Source organism: Chanos chanos, chromosome 14, assembly GCF_902362185.1.
Source record: "Chanos chanos chromosome 14, fChaCha1.1, whole genome shotgun sequence".
NCBI classification, from domain to species: Eukaryota; Metazoa; Chordata; class Actinopteri; order Gonorynchiformes; family Chanidae; genus Chanos; species Chanos chanos.
In genome coordinates, this window is record NC_044508.1 from 16,214,185 (window position 1) to 16,232,918 (window position 18,734).

General features: G+C 40.3%; 2 protein-coding genes across 2 annotated transcripts; both read right to left on the reverse strand.

Moving 5' to 3' along the window:
- Positions 1-1,320: 1,320 nt before the first annotated feature.
- ppp1r2 (protein phosphatase 1, regulatory (inhibitor) subunit 2) lies at positions 1,321-10,509 on the reverse strand. Its single transcript, XM_030791284.1, has 6 exons — positions 10,199-10,509; positions 5,894-6,001; positions 5,386-5,469; positions 3,171-3,265; positions 1,726-1,893; positions 1,321-1,515 (listed from the first exon to the last, which is right to left on the reverse strand). The coding sequence occupies exons 1-6, from the start codon at positions 10,327-10,329 to the stop codon at positions 1,496-1,498; spliced, it is 606 nt and encodes a 201-aa protein (XP_030647144.1). The 5' UTR covers positions 10,330-10,509; the 3' UTR covers positions 1,321-1,495.
- Positions 10,510-12,025: 1,516 nt separating this feature from the next.
- LOC115827307 (intestinal-type alkaline phosphatase-like) lies at positions 12,026-18,530 on the reverse strand. The gene is made up of 11 exons (XM_030791116.1): positions 18,477-18,530; positions 17,907-18,063; positions 15,448-15,563; positions 15,168-15,342; positions 14,586-14,758; positions 14,270-14,395; positions 14,017-14,086; positions 13,506-13,644; positions 13,163-13,353; positions 12,930-13,050; positions 12,026-12,275 (listed from the first exon to the last, which is right to left on the reverse strand). The coding sequence occupies exons 1-11, from the start codon at positions 18,528-18,530 to the stop codon at positions 12,026-12,028; spliced, it is 1,572 nt and encodes a 523-aa protein (XP_030646976.1).
- Positions 18,531-18,734: the final 204 nt, after the last annotated feature.

Below are 18,734 nucleotides of genomic sequence, written 5' to 3' on the forward strand. Positions count from 1 at the left end.
CCAAATTTCTTTCGTTATTTTCCAAGTGTTCATAGTGTCTAGCACCATCTAGTGGAGGGGAAAGTAAAACAAATTCTCTGCTCCTTTAATCTATAGCATGGGTTGAGACCTCAAATTATGTAACTTTTTTTTAATTATTGTTATTATGGAAAAGTGCGACATTTTAAGCAGTATGGATGAGATTTCAGATGAATAAACGATTGTACATCTGTATTTCTTTTAAGACAGCAGTAGTGGAAGAAAGCCACCTTTGGCAGCTCATAAGAGAGACAGGTAGTTCTCCCCATTTCAAAAAGGTTTCCCCCCCCCCAAGAGGATTCCCTAAATGTCTAGATGTACCCATGACACTTGGTCTATAAACAGTCAACATGCTTTACTAAAATATCATGTAGTAATTAATGAACAATCAATGTGTTATGGTGGTTCTTTAAATAAACAATCTTTTAAAATGCAGTTTGTCATGTACTGGGAGCGAGTAAAATACTTAAAAAAAAAAAAAATCATATCAAATCATTGACAGTAATTGCATTGGTTACTCTATGATGATTTATGGTAGAAGGAAAAAAATGGCAAACATCCAACCAGAGTACAAAAAATATAATTGTATACATATGATACATCAACTGCAATCAAAAAGGACACAGGTGAAAAATTAGGAGCAATATGGAAGGCATGACCATAAAAACAAGACACTCCATCCAATAAGTAATTTAAACAAAAGGTCATCATACTCATACTCATCTTTTTGCAAAAGCAACAGTAGCATTCAACACCAAAAAGGATTAAGTCTACACTCCGAGCCTCCAATAGTGCTTAGTTGTTGTTTTAGTCTTATATTCTAATATATTGGTTAGGATGAGGGCAAAGGAGAAAAAAAAAATCAGGCAGTACATACAACTGACATGCCTGTCACCTCTAGTGCAGTAGCTCTGTGGTCAACCTGAATAAAACAACAAAGAGGTCATCAAGTCTTCAAACACACACCGAAAGAGAGGCTAAAGAGAATGGCCAGCAGGAAGCGTGGATGATGGAGGGTAATCTGAAGTGGGTACGCTCCTCATTCGAAAAGATAAGCAAGTGCTGTGTTTGGGAAGTACACGTCTGGGAGAAGGAATACTGAGACAAGACACTGAGCATTTAGGACACCAATTGTGTGATTCCTGGGTTGCCTCACAGTGAGGTCTTTTAAGGACACACCCAGGGTGGAGTCCTGACAAAACACAGTCTGATAATAGTCTTTAGGTCTCGTTGCTTTGCGTGATGACAATTAAGACAACAAACTCTTGGCAACAGAGGCAAGGGGCTGGGGGGGGGGGGGGCAACCAGCAGGTCGATATGCTTTGCATTGCACTGTTCATAAAATACAGACTTTGGAGAGGAAGGGGGCTGGGCTGAGGGTGGGGCTGTAGCAGTGTCCTCTATGGTCGGCATGACAACACTGTGCTTCCGAGCATTTCATGATCCGAGACAGAGGTCGAACGTTGAGTGTTGTCCTCTAGGAATCCAATGGATCAGCTAAAACAGGAAAAATGTGTGATATGCAGATGTGTACACAGAGTCATTTGAGATTAGATTAAAATTAAAATCGCAGTTCAGTTTAGTCAGTATATTTTAGCCTGATTAACAGCACATAATTCCCTAGCAGCCCTATAATTTTGCAACACGAGTTTTGATGTAAAAAAAAAAAAAAAAAAAAAAAAAAAAAAAAAGCTCATCGCTTCTCACCGTCTTGAGGGGGGTCTACATTTATGTCCTCTGTTTCCATTTCATCCTTCATCTCCTCGTCCTCTTCATCTTCGTCGAGCTCGCTGGCGATGAGCTGTCTAGCTAGCTTAATGTTGAGACCTTCATTGTAATGCATTTTCCTCATCATCTGAAACTGTTTCTTTTTCTCTGTGACACAGACACAAACATATTAATGAGCATTTAGAAAGAGAGGCATGTTGAGTTACAGCTCCTGCATAACACAGAGAGATGTACTGAGAGCTTCTTGGGAGAAATGAGAGATGGGAACTTTCAGGCTGTGGAAGGAAGACACAAATCAAAATATATATATTGGCTTGGATTTAGACATTCTTAATCCAGTTCTCCAGACAGCCGTAACTTAGAACTGCCACGCAAAGACCAGACAAATTGGTTTCCAACTTCAATCCTGCGTTTCGGAGCAGGAGTCCTAAAACTGTTTGACAACAGGACATGACTTGTGTCCACAGAAACCACTGATTAAATCTTCAGAGAGCTGACAGCATACTTTTTTTTTTTTGGAAAAGATAAAAAAAAAAAAACCTTTTCATCTCTAAAACACTGTTTTGTTTTGGTTTTTTTATCAAGACCAACAACACCAGAATGGATGTGCGTACTTTATAACAGTAGATTAGTTTCTAGAGTCCAGTGGATGTTTTGTGGTAAGTTCACCCAGAGTCCACATGAATAGAACTAAATTAACACAATGTGAGTACAACCACCGGAAGCTTATAGATTTCACAGAGTCACACAGAGGGAGGCGAACTCATTACAGTAACTGCAGTCCAGTGTCCCTTTGACTTTTGCTCTCTAGCATCAAGTTTTAAACCCTCCCTTCAGACAGGCTAGTATGTATGGAGGTGCAGTCAGCTGGAAAACACATTAGTCTGAGTGACTGTGCTGCCCATTAGACAGGATATTCAGTACTGCATAAGATAAAGTTTAAAAAAAAAAACAACAAAAAAGACAATTACAAGAGAAGGGCACACACTGCACTTTGAACAAAAATCCAATTAAAACAGTTAATGTTGGCGTTAACACATGTGGCTGTTGGCTAATCCTTAATGTTTCAGTGTGTTTAAAAAAAAAATGCTTACGTAATCTAATTACCTTGAAAGAGGCTGTGTTATGTTGTTTTCCCTTGTTTGTCCAAATTGTCTTTGTGAAAGCTGCTGTTTTGTCATTCTGCCCAATCTGGTTATAGACATACAGCCAAAAATGAGCTGGAGCCCCTTCTAAGCCAAAAGGATCACAATCTATTGGACCAGTCAGCGGCGTGAACATTGCACACCGTGTTTGGAGCACCGAACTGTGAAAATCCATGTTCCTGAATCCATGTCAAGCTCCATTCAAATACAGAGGTGAGACTGGGTCAACCAGGGACATGTTCCCAAAGCAGAGGAGTGAACTAGGCCGTGATGACTCACCTTGTGCCTCTGGGCTAAGCTCTTCTTCCTCCTCACTGCTTTCCTCCTCTTCCTCCCTCATAAAGCGGGGATCTGTTCCTTCTGCCGCTGCCAGCCTGAGAAAGAAGCAGGCAAGGCACCAGATGTGAAACGAACCAACTGGATAAAATACGCACGGCAACGACAAAAAGCAGGTCAGACATTTCTGAGCGGGCACTGCTGGCCAGAAAGCTTTTCCCAGATAGCCTTGCCTGACTGTGCAAAAACCCCTTACACTCACTCATTCCCCGTGTGAATGCAGGGGAGAGTCTCAACTAACAAACTAAAAGGTGACTCAGCAGTGTTGTTTGTCGCAAGCCTTTAGGTTATTACGGGCGTCCTTAAACATTCCTGCGCCCGTAAATAAGGGGCTGGATTGTGCTGTCAAGGTGATCTGGTCTCGAGAGGAATCCCAGGACTGTACTTGTCTGTGCACTTTGTCTAAATGACCACAGAGGAGAGAAGTGAAATGCAAAAAGCCTGGGGATGAAAACCAAAGATCTTATAAATAACATCAGCCTGTAGAGCAAAGTGATAACAAGAGCAAGAGCAAGAGAGGGAGAGAGAGAAAGAGAGGGAGAGAGGAAGAGGGAGAGGGAGAGAGAGAGAGAGGGAGGGGGAGAAAGAACGCAGTTCCATTACTCAGAGGGGTCAGGACATGAACAATGGTGTACACTGTGCCTGGAAGTAAACAATGGCTGCAGATACAGTTACAGGCCTGCGGCGGACAAGCCTCTTAGCTAGTCCTCTGTGTCCATCCACTCTATTAGCGTCTGCGCTTTTGAGCAGAACCCGTCTGTTCTGTCAATTTACAGGCCCTGGGCCATGCACTTAAACAAATCCTTTCTGTTAACCTAACGGGGTGCATGCCTCTCAAGCAATGAGTGTCCAAATGTAACAGTTTGGCATCCTGGCCACAACACCATGCCTAAATAAAAAACCTAGACGTGCTACGAGGTTGACTCGTTGCTACTGTACCGGTCCCAGTTTGACTTGACCAATGCAAATTCTGTTCCATTATTAATATGGTCCGTAAAGGAGCTGCACAGCCCAAACTGTCCTACGCATGGCTCTTAATGGTCCTAATGTACTCTGCGGTTAATCACACCCAATAATAACCTGAAGTTCACTTGTTGAAACCACCCATATGATCAGTGTGATGGAATGCAGAGAAATGGTAATATTGATCACAAACATACCGGCTGGACATAAATTAACGGGTTTGGATCAATTGTGAAACCATTAGTTTGCACTTAACCAGCACAACTCTCTATGTATATGAAAAGAGTAAGACATGGCCCTTTAGACTGCAGCGGAAATAATTTATGGCAGTCGTAACAGCAACTCGCCTACATGCAGGATTCCACAAAAGGAAGCAGGACTCTACGAGATGGTGTTTTTGAATGGGATGAACAGCTCTGCTTTGCCTGCAGAGTTCATGTATTAATGATTCTGACCAAAAGTCTGCTTGACTGAGTTTGCCTGCAGGTTGTGAAGAGACATCTGTTCCTCACAGTCGAGCCTATGCTCTCACTCACACCATTTCTGTTCATTATCAACCCCGCTACCTCTATGTGTTACAACCCTACCGAATCCTGACTCAGCTGCACAAGTAAATAAGCCATGTATCGATTTCCATAGACTGTGTAGCTACCTCTATATAGCTGATTCTCTCCTATGAACCTGTGGCAATTCATTTAATCTTCCTGGGAGAATGTTTGCTCTGGCCAAGCCATACGAATAGGAGCTCAGCAGATGAGCATTGAATAGGTCATGTTTTTCTCTCTCGGACTTCTTGCTGAAGCAGTATGATGAAGGAACCGACAGGTGGTCTGATATAGTGTACGTCCAAATGTTTTTGCAATAACAGTCTCTCCCTTAAGGCTGAAATTACAACCAAGTTTAACATATTATGTAACAGATAAAACAACACACTCAAAAACTGTTTATTTGGAGACCACCTAACCTGATTCACCAATAATCACAAGGTAGCAAACCTTTCCCAATACTTAGCCACTTCTTACATGTGAATACTCTCTTGGAAGTTCCGAATTTCTGTGTATCACATGCGCTACAAGGCTTTCATAGCTGCTTCTAATCAACGCCCCCTCTGCCCCCCCCCCCCCCCCCCCCCCCCAACCTTTCAGAGGTAACTTTCCATTCAGAGGCGTGTCGTCTTCCCGACGGGATCACTTACTTCTTGGCCAGGTCATCCACTGTGAGAGCCGCGTTCCCATCAGAATCACTGTGTGTTCCCTCATCGTCCTCATCCCCCACCATCCTGAAAAAAGAGAGAGAGAAAGAGAGAGAGAGAGATCAGTTTTGACAGGAAGCCAGAGGTCAGAGCAAGGAAGCAGTGACCTTTCTGACAGGGCACCCTGCTGGATTCGATTGCAACCCTAACTGAGGAAGCCTGGTGTTCTGCAGACGGGGCAGAAAGGCGTCCAGAGAGGGAGGGTTGAATCTCTACCTGTGTTAGAGCTCTGCAAGCACATTCAGCAAAAGCCAGAATCTTTTTACTTCTCGTATTTGTCTTTGAGGGTGTGGTAGATTCGCTTAGAGGTGCAGTGACTGCCCTTATACATGCTACACGGAAGATTACAAGGTAAACAAAACCACAGAAGAAAAATACAAGGTAAACACAATAATACGACTGAACATGTGGTATATTAATGTAATTTGGTGAACAGATTTCTTTTACTTACCGGTTATAAGGGGTACTAGGTTCATCGATTTTCATTAAGCCATAATCCTTATCTGCTGGATGATACGTGGCCAAGATGTTCATTTCGTCCCATTTCTGTGACTTCTTTCTGAAAGAATGCAGCCAAGAATGGTGCTCAGGATACATATTTAGACAAAATCATTAAGACTGGCGCAAACATTTCCCCTCAGAGACCAACTGGATTTAACCAAGGACTACGCCCCAGTTTGAAGCTTATTTCTGGAATGAGAGACCCACAATACATCAGCTGATGGGCTGAAAACCATTCCATAATATTTGCTTTTTCATACAGGAACAACTTCAATAAATGTTATAGTCAAGAGGTCATGGTTCTCTGTAAGTTCACTGTAAGATGCCATAGTCTTTCTTCAACCCACAACTGTCCCTTCAACTCTAATAGTCTGGAGAGATAAACACAGTATTTTATTTGCTGCCAAAAATGAATTATTTTTTATGGGCTTGTATCTTGGAATGAGGTATGCAATGTGAAAGAACTAAATCTGGCTGCTAGAAGAGTGTTTGTCTGAAGTCCAAGCTTTCCGTCCCTCAGTTAGTCAATAAGTCAGGGGTGCATTACAGCACAAATCCAAGGGACAGAATAAATCAACTGTCTATGCCCTCCACTGCTGCCATAAACACAACTCACAAACACCACATTACTGCGTCCTGAGATGCTTCCACTCAGCACAGAGGGCAAGATACACACAGTTATTCTTCACTTATTTATTTGTATTGAATCCTTAAAAGGACAAAAAAAAAATGCTTGCTCTGGAAAAAAAACATTTAAACATGTTATTGACGTGTGACATACCTGTTCAGAAGTTAGCTTGATTAAGGCTTTTCAAGCAAGGCTTTTTTTCTTTCTTTCTTTCTTTTTTTTTTTTAAGATGTAATTCATCTCAGTCCTATTCTATGCATTTGTATCTGGGCACTAAATAGAATGTCTAAGCTCAGCTGCTAACAGCTGTGTAATAATGTGGTAAAGAAGACTAGCAGTAGTGGCTAAATGCGTCAGTCTCCACGGAAGAGGGACAGTTACACAATTCATCATTTGGAGAGGCGCTTGCTCTGATTTAAGCAGCTGTGGAAATCCACTCAAACCTGGCTCGTCACTATAAAGGAGCTGCTTTACCATGGTGACATAACTAAGTCATCTAGGCCAGAAAAAATGTTTTCCTTTCATATAGAATCCAAACGCAAACAGGTCAGTTCTGACCATGGGAGGAAAACAACATTAAATATATGGGATTATCTGAAAGGAAAGAGTAGACAAATAAAAGCATTAATAAGCGTAAAAGTAATGGACAACATCCAGTGTCCTCATGCACACAGAAAGCCAGTAATGCCATGATGAAATCACACTCAACAGTGATAAAGTCAAAATGGGATCGAGTTTCAGAACCTACCTATGGTAATCTCTCTTTTAACTACAGACTTTCCCATCCTAAATCCTAATGATCAGATATAACCATTTATGGTAATATCAGATATTACCATTTATTTAATTAATATCAGAGACACAGACTGTGACACTATTGAAAATTGCTTGTTTATGAAGGCATTTGATGAAATCCCATAAACAGTGTCCCAAGCAAAGAGAATGAGTGTTGTTGGCAAAATACAAATGAAAAACGTATAGCTGCAAAAAAAAAAAAAAAAAAAAAGATGGACATAAACTGCCCTTACTGGGCATGGAGCCACCATGATCCCCCAGAACAATTTCAGTCTTCTACATGCGTCTGGAACACTACCGGAAAAATGTGACACCATTTTTCCCTGTGACATTCTATCATTTGTTGTTTTGTTGATGACAAATGCTGTGTATGATGTCATTCCAGAATTTCCCGTGGTTGAATGACTGAGTTCAGATCTGTTGACTGGGACAGTCACGGCACATAGTTTGTATTGCTCTCGTGCTCACTGAACTACTGTCATCCTCCCATCAGGACAGAAATACTTTGCCATTGGGCTAAGGTGATCACTCAGAATCTCTTTCCAATTATTAGGATTTACCTTGTCCTCTAAGTTGTTGAGAGAGTTGTTAACCATGACAGGAAAGTGTACCCCACACACCATACCAGACCTGCCATGATCTCTCACTGTGGGGAAACAAGCATGTAGGCCTGTCGGTTTCTTTTTGTGTACGCTACACAGTCGAGGTTGACAGAGTTCTGTTGATGAAACTACCTGCTCATGCCCTAGACTGACATTTGCATTGAACTGATACAGAATGTCTCATGTGTTTGTCTTGCTTTTCTAACCACTGTGTGGGGTTAGTTAGAAATACAACAGGTATATACTTTTCACCACAGCTGACTTTAGTTGGTGATATCTATCCTACAGAGTTCCATGTCATCTTCCAAACAAGTTTTTTTTTTCACTGAAGCTCCAGTCAAACGCACAATCACCCCTCTATCAACGCAAATAAGATCTCTCCGTCTTACCATAGTGGGCAAGGACATGTCTTATACCTTTTTATTATAAAACATGACATTGTTTCTTATCTCATGAAAAGCATACCATGATGCTAACTGGCTAATAGTGACTGGAGGAAAGAAGAAGAAAAATGCTGGTGTTTGAAGAGTTTAAATGACAGATTAGGGAAAGGGGGGAAAGTAATGTTTCAACAGAGGTGTGCACAGACTGTTAGCAATTCAGCAGGCCACTGCACTAACAAGCTTCTGCTTTTCAGAGAGGAGTGGCTGGAAACTGTAATTTTTTGAGGCTTTTCCTCAAGAACTAGCCGATGAAAAAAAAGAGCTGATCGACATATAATCATCTTGAGGCCAGAGAAATGTGTGTTGAGCACTGTGAGTAGGACTTGAATGGAAGACATACCACACAGAACAACAAAACCTAAATCCCTATAGGATTTGGTGCTTCACTGCTCAAAGAATCTTTGAGGAGAACTTCTTTTTTTTTAAAGGTAGAAACTATTTTGGTATCAGCACAAGCAGCTTCACTGTCTCTCCTGGCTACTGGGACAGAAATGCTGTACTATCTGCCAGTCTTATTGTGTCCTATTTTTACAGGCCAGGGACAGTTTACTTTCAGAGCAGTTTCACTGGACAGTATATGTTTGTTTAATGGTGATCCACTCACTAGCTCAGTATACATCAAATGATTTGATGCAATGCTGCATAGGACTGGATCTACCAAGCTACTTATCACAATTTCAGCCTTATTTAAAAGTGGTATTAAAGTACGAGGTGACACTGGTGGTGTACATGAATCAATTGTGATGACATGCATGAACATTTACACTGGAAGCAAATCGATCTCACCTAAATTTTACCATAAACACTACCCCATTCCTATTCTTAAACCATGACAACTTTCAAAATGTCCCTTGCAAAATAGGATGTGAGGAAATAAATAAAAATAGAGACAGGACTGTGGGTCTGGTCTTGCCAGAATGAAGAAAATACCAATGCCAAATACAGCGAAATACATGCCTAAGACATACCGTCCTTTAGATACAGCAACGATAAGTTTACGGCACGGGACAAGGTATGTCAAGCTGATTCTTATTCAAAAGCCAAGTGTCTCTACGCTTTTATTGACTGAGAGCCGGCTGAGCGAGAGGTCAGTTATCTGGATGGCATTTTAGCTACCGACTACCTTGATTCATTTACGTGACCAGTTTTAGACTAGCAAGGGCTGCTATGCAAACTACCGGTAACTTAGCAAAGTTAGTTATGCTAACCACAAAGCTAACACTGTGACAGGGATAAACTAATCAACATACAACCAAGTGTTTACAATAGCTAGCGAAAACATTTTATTCTATGGCTTCCTCTTCATCAAAACAATTGGTTGCCAAGTTGGTAAAGCTAACATTTGTAATGACGATTAATGCTAGATAACTAAAAATAGCTAAGGCAACCTCCTGTAGCTACCTCTAGATCGGATAACCAACCGTCCACCGTTAACTAAACGGCAGCTGAGATCAATCTAGTTAGCATGATGAGCTAAATGACAACGTCAGTTTCAACAAGCTACCTAAACAGAAACCAGATATATTCTTTTAGGGGAGAGTGGCTGGTGTGCCTGGTTCTATTGCTGTAAACAAACCGCCGTAGACGACTGCTGCTTTCATGTATTCAATAATATTTAAACAACTTTAACGTAGCCACACTCACCAGTCCCAAGTATGAAAATTCACATAGCTAACCTAGCTAACTCTCGCCCTACGAGAGTACAGCATTGTTAGAATTATCTAACCTTAGCTAAGTTGTCACAAAGCTCACAGACGAACTACCGCTCTTAACATTTATGTACTTACTGATGGTCATCGTCCAGAACCCCTTGTGGTGCTTGCTCTGAACTCTCCAATGACACTTCGGGGCCAGCTTTGGTGCTTGCCCCGCTGTTCTTGTTCTTCAGAATACCTTTTATGGGTCGGGGAGCTGCCATCCCACACGTTCACTAGCTGGTTGAAGACAACACACTTTTCCTCAAGTACTTTTACTCGCTATTAAATGGAACAAAAAGCGATGTGGTTCTGACGACCACTATCATAAACTACCTATTGCTGTATTGTTCTATTCTACACTGATCTTCGCCAGAGAAGGCAGAATAAATGGGCTGTCTGTCGTGTGTGGTCTGGAGTGGCGGGTGATGATCAGGGCGCAGTCTCTAACACACCCTCTCTCTGTCATCGCGAGGATTGGGCCGTTGTTATAGTAACACAATTCGATTTCCCCTCAAAGTTTATTATTGCTGTCCGTGCCTTTGCGGCTCCGGGATTTAGTGGAGTAGGTGTAGATAGAATGCGCGTGTGTGTTTTCGTTCCGAGTGCATTTTAGATTTCTCACTAGACATACCACAGTGAAAGCTGTCACATTTCATTTATTTGTTAAATATGGCACTATACTGATCAGTATGACAAATCCATGATTTATACCTCTCTGGAACAAATGAGAGAAGGTAAGAATGCACAACGATATACTTTCAGCTTTATACATGGCTTTGCTACCACAGTTAATGCAAATTAGTGTCTAATGTCAAAGAGAAACAGAACATACATATATAAGCTGTTAATAATTGAACTTATAATCAGTTTCACACCCAATGCATGATGCTCTGAGAAATTTCACTTTAATGTTCAGCTAAAATACAGTTTCCTTACGTAGTGTCACGAACAGCTTCTTCTTCTTTTTTTTTTGCACATAATAGTGCAGTTGAGTCAAATGCTGTGTCAGACCAAGGGCATGGCAGAATTACTTACAGCTTATAACAAGAAACTGTCCAGAGTGCTTCATCAATTACAATAAAGTTTTTGACAAATAACGATCATAAGTCATAAATATAATTATTCACATTTCCAACTTTGTTAGAATGAGATGTCCCAAACTGGAAAATGAACTATTGCATTAATATTTGAAAGACAAAGAAAAACACAAGAACAAACTAAACTGTAACTACATCAGTATGGTGCAAAAACATTTTTTCCTGAAGGTACAAGATGAGAAACCACAATAATATCCTCTTGCATTTTATAGCATCCTACTGCTGTGAATGGGAAACTGTGATAGGTTCAGTGTGCTTTTATCCATGTTTGCTAATTCTGCTCATAAATAGCTTATTATATAGTTCTATCACACACACACACACACACACACACCGCTGACCACACTCACTCCATTGACCCCCTATTCCACACAGCCCCTTTATCCGTTTCTCATCTTGTTTAATGGTATTGCAGTGCTGCTTGTCTTCCTTTGAGCACCATATTAAAAGCAATCACATTAAAAGTAACTATCAGTGTGGTACATAATGTCCTGATTTTGGTTCCACCTGCGGACGAAACAATTCTCAGTAGTCCTCTACATCTAATATAACAAGCAATTTTAAGGTTATTTATCAAATCCACCTATCACTAATCAAACCAGTAAACATGTAATGAGAGGTAGTAATAAAAGCCAGACTCTTTCATGTGACCAACCTCAATATCACAGCCCAAATGTAGGTGTCACAAGTCTGTGACGTTATCATGAAGACGAAAGAAACATAAACTGAAACTAAACAGTTGTTTTTGCAGACATTTCTTCACTAAGTGTTTTCTTCAATTACCATAAGCAGATTATCCAGACCTGCTGGTAATGAAGTTCTATTTTCTTTGTCTTCTGTTTCTCCTGACGAGCTTAGCAAGAGTGCGAGTGGACTCAGGGTCGTCCTCTAACTGGCAGTCTGTGTAGGGTTCAATGCAAGCAGCATAGGCCATGACATGGGCTATATAACTCTGCTCTTGCACTCCGTGGAACAAGTGGGCCATTGGACCCTTTGCAAAAATGGCCACATCCTCTGATCCGTGAGTCTCCGATTCGAGAGGCACAGCTGTCTGCTGCATGTAGTCGTTGCTAGCTGAGGGTGATAGTGAGACAGACAAAGGGGTAAATTAATGTGATCAGCTTAACACGTTTTATTATCAATAAAGTGATCATCAGTGATCGGTATCGTTGAATATGAATTTCCCTATCTTTGGCAACTCTGTGACGGTGTTGGGCGAAACATAAAATATAGTGCCACGCGTACTCCTGTGTGACTGATCTTACAATTACGCACCCCCTGCTCCCACACCACCAACCAACACACACACCCTTGTGCACCTCCCAAAGGACGTCTTAACCATAACTGTGACATTTCTAATTCTACAATTCTATTTTATCCAGTTATCTTCCTTCTCTCCCTACTACAGTTGTCTTTTCATTACTGTTTATTTAAGTAATGAGTTATTACTTTAATACACAGTTATAAAAAGACAAATGTCAGGCAGGCTAGACTAACATATTCAACTAAACAGCCCCTCTGCCTCTGCACTCTCTCTGCTACTAGGGGGTGGAGAGGGGGGATGGCAGGTTTACAAGGGGGATGCATTTTGGTCATTTTGCTAACAAGGGGGATAGCATCCCTCCTCACCACCCCTTAAATCGTCTACTGACTTTTGGCATATATAAAGATGGGTTGTATCACTTCTGTGTCTAACATTAATAGTATAACTCTGTGGTATATACGTACTTGAAATGATTTCATTCACATCTTGACGGATGCCGTCGACAACATGATAACCTGGTCCGTTTCCATAAAGAATGGTGGTAAAATTCTTATTATCACTGGCGAGCTCGCTTGAAACTCCTGAAAGAGATGCAACCATAAACTCTGAGCCCAACAATGATTCTTATAGAGTATTTGTAGGCAGCTCTTTAGTGTAATTACAGTTTTTAAAGCAATATGAGACAGACCATACCTAAAACAGGATTGCCCCTCTCTGAGGAACCTCCAAAAGAAAAGACATGTGAATGGTCAGCAGTGACTACAGATAAAGTGTCCAGTTCACTGGTCAACTGAGATGCCCTCTCAATGGCCCTGTCAAACTCCACTGTTTCTGTGAGAGAATATTTTGCTTGAGTAGAATGATGACCGTGATCTATTCTCCCACTTAAAGAAAAGAAAAAAGAAAATACAGACACAAGTCAGACGTAATTTATGCACCTCCTCCACATCTTCTCATGATCAGTAGTTTGTCATTCACTGCTCTTTTGAAAAAAAGATATCTTTCCAAATAGTCCTCTGAAAAAACATATCTGTACTTATCTTCAACAAAGAGGTAGAATCCATTTGGATTTTTCTGGAGGATCTTAATGGCTTTCTCCACCATCTCAGTAAGCGATGGATCAGTTTCAGGGTTACGGTCCAGCTCAAATCTTGTGTCTCTTGGCTCAAAGAGTCCTAAACACAGAATGAGGGATGCATGATGTTCATTGGAACAACAGTGACAATGAGAACTAATTGAGGAAAGCATTTATTAGATGAAACTTCCATATCAGAAAATAGACTGGAGTGATAATGTGCACTCATGTTCAAAGAGCCAAAGAGTGCATTTGATGTCAAAAAAGTAACACGCAAATAAACTTTTTGGCAGAATTAACTGTAGGTAAGAGTGATTATGGTGTTAACTGGTTATCTCAATGAGAAGAGACAGCCGATCTCTCTTTGAGTTTTACAAGAGTTATGCAATACTTTTGGAGTAAATTTTCCCACTGTATTGTAATTGCCTCATATTTGTTATATTCTAAAAGTGGCTAAATTGAGAAACCTTACCAAGCAAATAATCTGTGTCAGCTTCGTTCACTGCATCAAACTCAGCCTTGTTCCAAACATATTTTGCATTCTGAAACAAAAGGTTGAAGTTGTAATCTGTATGATAGGATACTGAAATCATAGATCACAGTATAGTATTGAAAATGAAAGTGAAAAATGAGATAACGTAGATTATATTGAAGGCTCTAGAAGCACCTCACCAATTGCAAATAAGGTCATGCAGATGAAATGGTGCTGTTGGCGTTTAATTTACCGTTTTATTTTTCAGCCACTCCGTGATAAGGTTAGTGTTATCCAGTCTGTCCCCTTTTTCTGTTGGGTACTCAGGATCAGATGTATCTTTAGGAAGCATGAACTGGCGTCCCCCACCCAGAATGACCTGTCAAAGCAAAAAATCATAATGAAAAAAAAATATGCAGAGATTATGGGATACCGAGTAATGATTCTCACAGCCAGTAATTCTAAACAATCCTTCAACAGCATTGCGTGTCACTGGCTTGTTCTGGATTTTTCTTACAGATCCTCTGTTCATCGAATCTCCGCAGAGAGGGGGTAGGATGGAACCTTACATTGATGTCAGTGTTATGGATGAGTTGGTAGGCTATGTCCCTGCAGCCTCCCTCCACTGCTTCTGGTGGCAGGTCAAAGTCACTGTACCAGTGTCGATTAGCTGAGTGTGCATAACTGGAAGCAGGAGAGGCATGTTGTACGTGCGTTGTAGTCACGATACCCACTGATTTACCTGAAATAAAACAAAATGCTGTTAAAAAAAAACTAAAACCTTGGATCTCACTTGATGATGTTGTTGAAAAGATTTTCCAGAACACTTAGAAAGTATCAGTTGAATTTTGCAGAAGTTACTTCCAGTTTTATTTAGCCTCCCACTTTTGTGTGATATTAACTGAATGTTTAAAAATATCTTATCTACATTTCAATTTGTAGCTTTTATGTCGTTAGATTGTCTATGGAATTGTCCTGTGACAACCTGGAACTCCCCTAATCAGAAGCTTTTTAATTTTGCTTGCAGGCTGGAAATGAACGAGTGACCTAAATTTGCTTTTAATGATACAACATCTTTGGGAATGCTATCATATATTTCCCACTAGGTGTCAGCATTCAGTGGTTTAGTGCTGCATAAGTTTCATTTCTACCTGCCATCCTGGCACGGTGCAGGACAGACTTGACTTCGTTGCCCTTGACGGAGCTGCACTGGTATCTGCGGGCAGCTGCACTGACTCCCAGTGTACCATAGTTTGCCTTCACTCCACAGTGATAGGCTGTTGCTGTAGCTGCACTGTCAGGCATTTGTCTGTCCACATTGTAGGTCTAGAGGATTTCAAACACAATTTCAAGTTTACAGAGTGGAAAAATACTGAATAGTACTATTGCTGCAAGCACATTGCATAGATTGACTTTGAAAAGATTTTGCACCTTGGATAAGGCAACGTTAGGGAATGTTTCCATGGCCAGGACACTCTCTTCACCTGTCTTCCCAGCCAACTGCCCTTTCATAATCCTTGCTGCAGTCACAGTGGTTATCCCCATTCCTGAACATACATTAGATTATATATGTATATATATTGGTCTGACTATGAACACCTTGTTATATATACACACACATATATAGAGAGAGAGAGAAAGAGAGAGAGGTTTGACTATGAACACCTATGTTCTAAGGAAACATGAAATATCTAACAATGTTCAAAGGAAGCCAAAGATTGAACTGCTGGTATTTCCACCACAAAAACAAAACTAAACGAACAAAACAACAACGACATCAGCAAACAAACAAAAAAAGGACCTGAAAAATTATGTAATTATAGGGAATTTTAATATCAATTATGTCGATTGTCTGTAAGTGTCAAAAATCATGACAGGATACACCACACAAGGAAAAGTTGCATCAGTAAAGAACAGCATTGGTCAGAAGTCTATGCTGATTGACAGAGATGGACAGCATTGCTGCTAAAAACCAGAGGACAACAGCCTTCTCAGTTATCATAGAACTCATAGAACATAGAAATCCTAAAAACTTCAAAGCTGATACCTATAAGTAGCCACTTGGAAATTGCTCATAAAGATGACCAGTGTGCAAAAATACATAACTTGATGTAATTAGCCTAAAAACCTATACACCTATACATAATATACAACAATGAGAATAAAATGCTAAACTAAGAGGAATAATCCTTTTGTCTTTTATGTTTACATTTAGAGAAAGCTCAAAGATGCCTGAAACCAGCTGCTAACATGATGGCAGCCATCTCATGGGAGTTGCTGGGTTTGATGATTGCTTAGCATAGCCGCTATGGAACACAAAATTGTTTAAAAAATGACCAGGTGCACCCTATGGTGCAAGCACATTTTCCTGAGAGTGTTCCCATTTTCCAAAACTATAATACCCCCATACCCAGTGGAAAATGGAATGCCAGAATGAAATTAAATACCTCCATAGCCTCACCAGTCACCAGAACAGGGAACAGTCATTTTTGAAAAATTTCAATGGGCACAATTGAGAACTTGTTTGACAGCATTCTAAGAATGACTGAAACTTTTTGTATAGGTGTGGCTTTGTTGGAGAAATATTACTCTCCTTTAAGATAACCACTGTAGTAACCATGATAAACAATGTAACAATAATGTATTCATTATTATAGAGGTGAATCAATGTAATCGTTTATATTAACAGCTATAACTATACAATTCTTTGTATTGTAAGAAACATCAAGTTCTCTTTGGTCAGAAAGAAGAGACCTGTGTGGTCCTTTAGGGCACAGCATGTGAGATAAGGATGGCGCCGCTGTCAGAGTGTTGTGGTCAGTCATAATATATGGGGAAAGAACGGCGCCTCTGCCAGAGTGTTGTGGTCAGTCATAATATATGGAGAAGGTGAAATATTCCAGGTTTGTGATATATCTTACTCCACCACTTAGCAGGGCAGTAAACATTGGTGACGACGTATGGTAAACATAAAGGAACTAAACAATAATAAAGTAACATAAACCAGCGATGAGAGGGGTCTGTGAAGATGGGCTGGCAGAGGCGCCCCACATACAAAGAGACAAAGTAATGTGTATCTTTTTTTTTGAGAAAACGTGTATAAAAACCGGTGCTTTGTGAGAAGGTGTCAGTCACTCCCGGGACCTGACTCAGTTTGTTGTATGCCTTTTGAACTGTACAATAAACTTATACTGCATCTGACTCATTGTTAGACTCCTATTGTTTTGTCTCAGAACAGGTATCGTATGGCATTGGGACTCAGTCTCACTTGGCCCAGGCTGAGAATTTCACCCACAGCTTCTTAATGACCAATGCCATTTACTGCGCATGGATATGAACATACATTTTACTCTCCACTATCTGCAACTGGTTCTGTAACCTTTGATTTATGAACTATTTATGGGCACTTTTTATCAGAACCCCCAGAGATGAAATGACTAAAACAGCAAATGACAGCAAATTTATATCTTCCTAGTTAAGTATTATTGATTAACTAAACAAGCTGACCAAAACATCTATTAACTGTGAACTTACAAAAGTCAATGATTGATTCATTCTACACTATGTTGCTGACTTAGATTTTGATGACTGGCAGACATACAGGTAACAACTGAAGATACCAGTAAGAAGCTTTTTTCTTACATATTTTAATAAGTGTTTATTTGAACAAAAGTGTGTAATAATCATAAAATATCAGCAACTTACACTCCACACTGGCAAAAAATTCCACATACTGTGATTTTCCAGTTTAATTATACCATTATTTGTGGGAACCCTTTTTTCTATGTGCTACTAGGAAAACATATTTGTTCATAGAGTGAAACTGCCAATAATGTTCCAGGTTGTGAATAATTTCTCTGAGTGAAACAGGTTAATTCACTCTTACTCACCATCTCCCAGGAACAGGATGAGATTCTTGGCCCGACGAAGATTGGGTTTCAGATTAAGAGCTGTTTCAAGAGCCAGTTTACCCTTGTCATGCCAGAACTTGGGGTCCTGCTCTTCTGCTGTGGAAACATCCAGAGAAACAGAACTTCTAACACTCAGCTATGTTCAGTCTTTCTCCACCAAATATTTTACTTTTGTAGGTTTTCTTGGACCACATTTTTCACCACATTCTTCTGATTCAGGGTGTCCTGCTATAATGTAATGGAAGATTCTAGAGCATTAGCAGTTCTTCATATTTTTTTTAAAGGTGACTAACATTCAAACATAGTTGATCTCACTTCAGCATCAATCCAACAGCATTCATTTCCCCCCAAAAGGCCTGTTTCAAATCACTAGACAAAAAAGCACGTCCACTGATCTTTTGTTTGGCATTCTAAATCCACTGATGTAACTGAAAGAAAAGAAAATTAAAGCAAGGAAAAGACAGATAGATAGATAGTTAGATAGATAGATAGATAGATAGATAGATCAAAACTCTGTAAAGAACACTTACTTTGGATTGCTGTGAAAACTCTGTTAAAGATGAAGAAGAGCAGCATGAGAATGCCTAAGTGCTGGCTTGCCATGATGTTGCCTGATAGTTGCATCTCTCAGGACGAAGAAGGTATGTACCTAGGGAGGTTTCCCATTTGTTCTTATTTATAGGTTCTCTGGTGATCAGGCGGAGATCAATTAGTGTGAACAAAGTGTGCAAGAACTGACCAAACTGGCTCTACCCCTCCCCCCAACCCCCACCCTCCTAAAGGAAAGTGGTTCAGTTTGATTTGTCC

Bases quoted from the DNA above. Each gene is read 5' to 3' on its own strand.
- ppp1r2 (XM_030791284.1), bottom strand. From the start codon at position 10,329: ATGGCAGCTCCCCGACCCATAAAAGGTATTCTGAAGAACAAGAACAGC. The intron at 5,470-5,893 runs GTAAGTAAAAGA...CTCTTTTTTCAG, and splicing joins CCTAGTACCCCTTATAACCG to GATGGTGGGGGATGAGGACG. The intron at 3,266-5,385 runs GTAAGTGATCCC...CTTCTTTCTCAG, and splicing joins GTGGATGACCTGGCCAAGAA to GCTGGCAGCGGCAGAAGGAA.
- LOC115827307 (XM_030791116.1), bottom strand. From the start codon at position 18,530: ATGGCAAGCCAGCACTTAGGCATTCTCATGCTGCTCTTCTTCATCTTT. The intron at 14,396-14,585 runs GTAAGGTTCCAT...TTGCTTTGACAG, and splicing joins TCCATAACACTGACATCAAT to GTCATTCTGGGTGGGGGACG. The intron at 13,051-13,162 runs GTATGGTCTGTC...CATCTCTTTCAG, and splicing joins GAGGGGCAATCCTGTTTTAG to GAGTTTCAAGCGAGCTCGCC.